General features: G+C 38.2%; 1 protein-coding gene and 1 pseudogene across 1 annotated transcript in view; both read left to right on the plus strand.

Annotated features, from left to right (window-relative positions):
- cdk15 (cyclin-dependent kinase 15) overlaps nt 1–6,039 on the plus strand; it is a 6,507-nt gene extending 468 nt beyond the window's left edge. The window contains 13 exon segments of the mRNA XM_029427140.1: nt 1–38; nt 553–606; nt 608–648; nt 831–910; nt 2,143–2,237; nt 2,376–2,438; nt 2,763–2,886; nt 3,165–3,285; nt 3,633–3,726; nt 4,130–4,193; nt 4,907–4,955; nt 5,301–5,443; nt 5,517–6,039. The exon segment at nt 1–38 is cut by the window's left edge and continues 52 nt beyond it. Coding sequence (XP_029283000.1) covers nt 1–38; nt 553–606; nt 608–648; nt 831–910; nt 2,143–2,237; nt 2,376–2,438; nt 2,763–2,886; nt 3,165–3,285; nt 3,633–3,726; nt 4,130–4,193; nt 4,907–4,955; nt 5,301–5,443; nt 5,517–5,629 — 1,079 coding nt within the window. The 3' untranslated portion in view covers nt 5,630–6,039.
- A 180-nt stretch (nt 6,040–6,219) lies between these two features.
- Nucleotides 6,220–8,113, plus strand: LOC115005359 (frizzled-7-A-like; annotated as a pseudogene).
- The last annotated feature ends 371 nt before the right edge of the window (nt 8,114–8,484 follow it).

Consider the following 8,484-nt stretch of genomic DNA (forward strand, 5'->3'; position numbering starts at 1 on the left):
GCAGTGATCCTCAGGGAGGGAGGCAGCCGCACAGCTGGGTCCATAAATACACCTTATTATTCAGTATATTATGTATAATATTTAATATAAATAATGTATCATATTTAAAATATAATATAATCAATGTATAATATATATATGTATATGTACATATGTGTGTGTGTATATATACATATATATATATGTATATATATATATATATGTATATATACACACACACATGTATATGTACATATGTGTGTGTGTATATATACATATATATACATATATATATATATATATATATATATATGTATATATATGTATATATACATATATATATATATATATATATATATGTATATATATATGTATATATACATATATATATATATATGTATATATATATATATATATATATGTATATACATGTGTATATATATATATATATATATATATATGTATATATGTATGTATATATACATATACATATATATATGTATATATATGTATATATGTATATATATATATATATACATAATAATATAAATCATTTTTGTATTATGTCCTCAGAAAGCGGGGCTGCAGTTCGGAGCTGCTCACTCTTACGTGTCTCTGGAGAAACTGGGGGGGGGGGTCGTACGCCTGCGTCTATAAAGGCGTCAGCAGGTTAGTTATTCATTCATCACATGCAGAATTAACTGGAACATTAATGTGGAAATACAAAGAAAAATGACCAAATATAAAAAAAATAATAACCATTTTATTATTTATTTATTTCTGTATTTATTTCTTAATATATTTATTTATTTATATTTCTGTATTTATTACTTAATATATTTATTATGGAGGATCAACGGGCAGCTGGTGGCTCTGAAGCAGATCCAGATGAAGACGGAGGAGGGGGTCCCCTTCACCGCCATCAGAGAGGGTACACACACGCGCACACACAGACACACTCACACTCACACACACACACACACACATATTTTTGAGGTGGTATTTCGGTCGACATGTTGTTCACTTATCAGTGATATTCATATTTAACAAGGTTTTGGAATTGTTAAGGTGGTTCTAGGGATTTTAAGGTGGAATTGAGGTTTGAAATTCTTTTAAAATGGATATATATATATATATATATATATATATATATATATATATATATATATATATATATATATATATTGTATTCTTAATAAATCACGATCATAACAGCATAAAAATGAATTAAAAAAAAAAAATCGACGCACTTGTCTTGTCCATAAACGCAACATTTTATCCTCTTTTGGCCACAGAAAGCTGGAGACGGCCCCACGTCCCCACACAACACATCGCTTCACAAGTATCCATGACGATCGATTGTTGTCCGTTCTTTCTCCTAATACTTGACAGCAGTCTTTGCTGCTTCAACGCAGACGAACACTGGCGGCGGCTGTAACGCAGACGAACACTGGCGGCGGCTGTAACTCAGACGAACACTGGCGGCTGTAACGCAGACGAACACTGGCGGCGGCTGTAACTCAGACGAACACTGGCGGCTGTAACGCAGACGAACACTGGCGGCGGCTGTAACTCAGACGAACACTGGCGGCGGCTGTAACTCAGACGAACACTGGCGGCGGCTGTAACGCAGACGAACACTGGCGGCTGTAACGCAGACGAACACTGGCGGCGGCTGTAACTCAGACGAACACTGGCGGCGGCTGTAACGCAGACGAACACTGGCGGCGGCTGTAACTCAGACGAACACTGGCGGCGGCTGTAACGCAGACGAACACTGGCGGCGGCTGTAACGCAGACGAACACTGGCGGCGGCTGTAACGCAGACGAACACTGGCGGCGGCTGTAACGCAGACGAACACTGGCGGCGGCTGTATTCTACTTGTGACGTCATCGCCCGAACATTGCCGAAGTGGATGCTCTCGGCGCAGCGATCGATTGTTAGCGGAAGTCATTTTTATGCTGTTATGATCGTGATTTATTAAGAATACATCAATAATATAAATATATATATGACACATTTCACAATAGATATGAAACCTCCATCATATACCAGCCCAACAACACTGAAGACAGATCATTTCGTAGGCCCTTTAAGAGTTTTAAGATGGATTTTGGTGTGTGTGTGTGTGTGTGGGTGTGTGTGTGTGGGTGTGTGTGTAGTGTCTCTGCTCAAAGGTCTGAAACACGCTAACATTGTCGTCCTGCACGACATCATCCACACCAGAGACTCTCTGACCTTCGTCTTCGAATACATGGTGAGAAAGTTACTTTATATTAAACGTATAAATCGTTATCTGTGTTGTGAAGCTGGAACATCGTTACGAGTTTATTGTGAAGCTGGAACATCGTTACGAGTTTACTGCGAAGCTGAAACATCGTTATTTGTGTTGCAGCAGACGGATCTGGCCCAGTACCTGAGCCGACACCCCGGAGGACTTCACTCTCACAACGTCCGGGTCCGTTCACGCCTCATTGTAACAACTGTCACGTTTGTCTTTTCATTGGCTGGTGGGACAGGAAGTGGGCGGGGCTCACTCACCTGGTTTGTACCCACAAGTTCTTAATTGTTCATTAAAGGTGGGTTTTTAAGGTGATATTTATAATCAAAGTGGTATTAGGGTTATTAAGATGGTATAAAGTGTTTTAAGGAGATATAAAGTGTTTTAAGGAGATATAAAGTGTTTTAAGGAGGTATCATCAGGACTCTTTTGATTGCAGACGTCCTTTAATAATAAAATAAATCATAAAGTTTTACTGACTAACTGTCGCTGTTGTTGCAGCTGTTCATGTTCCAGCTGCTGCGAGCGCTCGGCTTCATCCACAGCCAGAGGATCCTGCACCGAGACCTGAAGCCGCACAACCTGCTCATCAGCTACCTGGGAGAACTCAAGATAGCCGACTTTGGTGAGACCTGAACCAGGAACATTAACACAGCTTTTTATGTCACCCTGGGGAGTACGGCAGGAAAAATAATTTAAAAAATAATAATGACTTGAAATATAAAGATAAACAAATATAAGAATAAATTAATACAAAATATATAAAGAGAAATTAAATAAAGGAATAAATAAGTAGATCAAAATGTGGAAATATAAAGAATAATAAATAAAGGAATAAATATGTGTAACTATAAAGAGGAATGAATAACATAATAATACTTGTTGATTTATGTCTGTGTTTAGGTCTGGCCCGGTCCAAGTCCGTCCCCAGTCAGAGTTTCTCCTCTGAGGTGGTGACGCTGTGGTACCGCCCCCCCGACGTCCTGCTGGGAGCCACAGAGTACTCCACCGCCCTTGACCTCTGGTCAGAGGCTTTACTTTCACTTTTACTCTTATTTAAACATTTATAAATAACACTGTGATAATAAATGGAAAGTCGAAATAGGGTATTATTATTACTATTGTTATTAATATTATTATAAATGTATTTTAATATTGTTACATTACATTTTATTTGGAGTTTATTTCATTCTTATTATTTCTTTATTTCATGTTTACTTTCATTTTAATATATAGGATTTTTAAGGTGGTACTTATTTAAATGTTTGAGGCATTTATATTTATTTCCTTTCTTTCTATTATTTAGTTTTGAAATGTAGAAGATTGTAGTGGTTTGATTTTTGAATAAAGTTATATTTTTGTTTGAATCAGGGGAGCTGGTTGTGTCTTCGTAGAGATGCTGCAGGGGGCGCCGGCGTTCCCCGGAGTCTCTGACGTGTTCGAACAACTGCAGAAGATCTGGACGGTATTATTATTGTTATTATTATTGTATTATTAGAATGTAATTATTATTATTATATTATTATAATATATTATTATACTTTAATTATAATTAATATTATTGTTATTATTATTATAATATATTATTATAATATTAATTATAATTTATATTATAATTTTTATATTATTATAATATATTATAATTTAATTATAATTTAAATTATTGTTATTATTATAATATATTATTATAATTTAATTATAATTTATATTATTGTTATTATTATTATTATTCTTATATTATTATAATATATTATTATAATTTAATTATAATTAATATTATTGTTATTATTATTATTATATTATTATAATATATTATTATAATTTAATTATATTTATTATTATTACTGTTATGATTACTGTCCCTGCAGGTGCTGGGCCTCCCCTCTGAGGACAGCTGGCCTGGAGTCAGCCAGCTGCCAAATTATAAACCAGGTGAGTTATTTCTTCTGGTTTATTTTAATAAATATTATTAGTTGGAATATATTTGAAATATCTTTATAAATAACCCACAACATAGTACACGGTGGTACATAAAACATAATAACGTAGATAAGGGATTTTCCTAATATGGTAAAGAATATGTATATTAATGTCAGCATTGTGGCACACAGGCTGAATACTGATGAGTTTGTGAAGAAACCAGACAGATCAGCAGCTTTAGTCTTCAAAGATAAAAGTGTTTTTTACAGTAAATTCTTCGGAGGAGATCACAGTGAGCTTAAAGATTAAATACGACTTCTTTTAAAGGCTCTGGGTCTGGAGAATCTCCCTCCTCCTCCTCTTCTTTATAACTCAGTGAAAAGTGAACTTGCACACATGAAACTCTATTCAAATCATTCAGTGTGACTTCCTTTTCCCAAACATATCATTATCTCTCATGTCCATCCAGGACAAACGTCCATAAACCCACTCAGAAATCAGAGACAACAGAGTCTGCAGAAGCTCACTGAGAATCTTCTGATTTGAACTTTTATTAAATCTCACAGTAATCAGTGATAGTTGTCTGTAAATACTTGAGTACTCTGCAGACAGGAGCTGATCTCAGATCATTCTGCAGCTTTAATTGACACACTTTGACTACATGGAAACTAATATACAGTTTAAATCAGCCGGGGGCTAACAGGAAGCTTCTTTTCTCTCCACAGAGCGGTTTCTTCACTCACAGCCGAAGCCATTTAGGAGCGTTTGGAAAAGGTGAGAAAATATAATAAATACAATTTTTAACAGTTTCAATACTTACAAGAAGTGCAGTTTTATCCTAGCTCATGTGCTAGGATGGGGTCAACCATGACTTGATGTAATGTATGGTAAAGTGTTAGCATGGAGTGTTAGCACAGAGTTACTGTTGTTTAATAAACTGTATAATAAAGAGTTAGCATGCTTGCTAGAGTCTACCGTTGGTTAAATGGTAAAGTGTTAGCATGTTAGCATGGAGCCTACTGTTGCTTAACTGTATGATAAATTGTTAGCATGTTAGCTATAGTCTACCGTTGGTTAATAAACTGTATGGTAAAGTGTTAGTATGTTGTCCTGGATCAGGTTGGACCAGCTGCCCTATAAGACGGAGGATTTGGTCCGGGGGATGTTGAAGTTGCTCCCTGCAGACCGGATCTCGGCACAGGACTCCCTACAGCACCCGTACTTCAGCACGCTGCCTCCTCCCATCATGCACCTCAGAGACAGTAAGAACTCCACCTTATACATATTAATAAACCATCACAAACTTCCATTTATCTTCTTCTGTCTGTTTTTCAGCCGTGTCCATTTTCAAGGTGCCCGGTGTACGTCTGGAGACCGAAGTTCGAGACGTCTTCAACCCGGGACAGAGGGTGAAACTCTCCCTGCTGCCCGCCGCCAAGTTCTGGTGAACGAACTCAGACAATGAACCTGAGGAGACGACCACAGGTGTGAACAAACCCTCCAATAATCCACCCGACGAGACAGTCCGAGGGGTGTACAAACTCTGCCACAGGTGTTGAACGTTAGCTGAAGTGCGCAAGCTAAGTACTGAAGCTAAGCTAAGTGCTAATATTTGTTTACAGAATCTTCTCGTATGTAAATCTGCTTTAAACTCTGTATTTGTTGATTTAAATCTTCATTGTTTTTTTGTGCGTCGGTCTGAACACGTTCTCCTGTTAGCATTCCATAGCATTCGTTAGCATTGTTACAGCAGATTTATTCACAAGTTTTGGCGGATTAAGAAGTCCCCTGAACCTGTTCATGAATAATGAGTGCATACTGGAGCTGACAAATAAAACTGTTCTTGTTATCTATCCACATGTGAAGGTTAGATGATGTACAGATAATATTGTTTTATTTTATAAATCATTTGTCCACCTTAAATCTCACAAACCCTTCATGGTGTACAGGAAGTGGTTTTATCAAGATTTACCTTCAAAATGTAAAATAGTTCTGAATCCACCCCGAACAAACTGAAAACACAAAGAGGACGTTTCTGTAAGAACATCATTTATTTTGCAGATACTTTTAGGACAAAACAAAGAAGTAAGAAAGTACTCGGTTCACACTCGTAAGCTAGTTACACATGCTAACGTTACACAGAGCAGAGAGAGCCAGCCTTTATTCTTCACACTTATGTATTTTTAAAGACTAAAACACAAACAAATACAAATAATGAAGTTCAAATGTAATGGTTTTTTTTTGTTCATGCCTTTTAATGACAGTGCAGTTGAGGTTGTAAAAGGGGGACAGATTCGAACCCGCTCATCGCCGCTCTACCAGGTGAGCTACATGCTAACAAAACAGCTAGCAGCGAACGCTTTATTCTTTACAAGTCGCAGCAGATCTGGTGGTAGTTTAAGTTTGAGCTACTATTTCTTATTTATGGCTTTTTATTATATTTAGTTCTGTCATTTGTTCAGTGATATTTTGGACCCAAACCCAACAGACTGATGTATTTCCACGAGGAAGAGTTAATGTTCGGCTGGCTCTGGGTGTCTGGTCCATTCTGTGCTGCGTGAGCACGCTCTTCACCGTGCTCAAGTATCTGGTGGATGTGCAACGGTTTCGATACCCAGAGCAGCCGATCATCTTTCTGTCCGGCTGCTACTTCATGGTGGCGGTCGCCTACGCCGCCGGCTTCCTGTTGGAGGATAAAGTCGTGTGCATCGACCATCGATTCAACAGCTATAAGATGGTGGTGCAGGGCACCAAAAATGAAGGCTGCACCATCCTCTTCATGATCTACTTCTTCGGCATGGTGAGCTCCATCTGGTGGGTGATCCTGTCGCTCACCTGGTTTTTGTCCGCCGCCTTGAAGTGGGGCCACGAGGCCATCGAGGCCAACTCGCAGTACTTCCACATGGCAGCCTGGGCGCTGCCCGCGGTGAAGTCCATCACCATCCTGGCGATGGGGCAGGTGGATGGCGACCTGCTCACCGCCGTCTGCTACGTGGGGATCTACAACGTGGACGCACTGCGCGGTATTGTGTTGGCGCCGCTGTTCGTCTACCTCTTCATCGGCACTTCCTTCCTGCTGGTGGGTTTCGTGTCGCTCTTCCGCATCCGCACTATCATGAAGCACGACGGCACCAAGACTGAGAAGCTGGAGAAGCTAATGGTGCGGATCGGCATGTTCAGTGTGCTGTACACAGTGCCCGCCACCATCGTCATCACCTGCTACTTCTATGAACAGGCCTTCCGGCCGCGGTGGGAGCTCACATGGTTCATGCGGACGTGCAAGCACTTCGCCGTGCCGTGCCCGGCCAGGAACTATGCGCCGCTGACGCCGGACTTCACCGTGTTCATGATCTAGTACTTGATGACCATGATCGTGGGGATCACTTCCGGCTTCTGGATCTGGTCGGGGAAGACACTGCAGTCGTGGCGAAGGTTTTATCAGAGACTCAGCAACAAGGACCAGGAAGTGACTGTCAAAGTTCAACTTTTAAGAATAAATGTAAATTACTAGCGTTAGTTCGTACACCTTTCGCCTTCATTCTCAAAAAGCAAAAATATAAATGCACTAAAAGTTTACTGTAAGTGTTTGATTTTACCCCAAAGGAAGTTTCCACTTGGAGCTCTTCAACGTTTCACACTTGTTGAACTGAAACTTAAAAACAGATATTCTCTGAAATTATCAAGTTTAGTCTCGGAGAATATTCAAGTTTTTTTCTTGTACATTTATGACTTTTATTTTGGAAAGTTTTTCCGTTGAATAACCCCCCGACTCTAATTATTATTCTTTTACCCCCAATGGTCCTAATACGTCAAACAAAGAGCTTTTGTATTTGAGCTTTTTAAAATCCTCTTTTAAACAAAGTTATTTCTGCAGCATGGCTTGTGTTTGTGCAGTTTTTCAGAATAAAACCATGTTGTGTTTAGCATTTAAACACTTATTTAATGTGTTTGTAGAAGGTTTGTCCCGAGCCTCCGACTGAAACCAGAGCGTGTCCTTCCAGAACTCGCACTCTGCAGCTTTATACGTAATATATATACATATAAGTATAAAGTAGTATTATACATCGTATATCATTATTATGTTCAGCATTCACAACAGAAGTTTATTTACTTAATGTCTAATAAGGAATATTTCCGATTCATTTTAAAAAACACAATATGATAAAGTTCATCATGGTTTGATTTGTTATTTATTTGTTTGCACATTTTATTTCTTCTGTTGTTTATTTATTTGTGTTTTTATTGATTGATTACATATTACAGATATATTCATTTTAAAATTCTAATTAAAATGTATTTAAAA

Source organism: Cottoperca gobio, unplaced genomic scaffold, assembly GCF_900634415.1.
Source record: "Cottoperca gobio unplaced genomic scaffold, fCotGob3.1 fCotGob3_293arrow_ctg1, whole genome shotgun sequence".
Classification (NCBI taxonomy): Eukaryota; Metazoa; Chordata; class Actinopteri; order Perciformes; family Bovichtidae; genus Cottoperca; species Cottoperca gobio.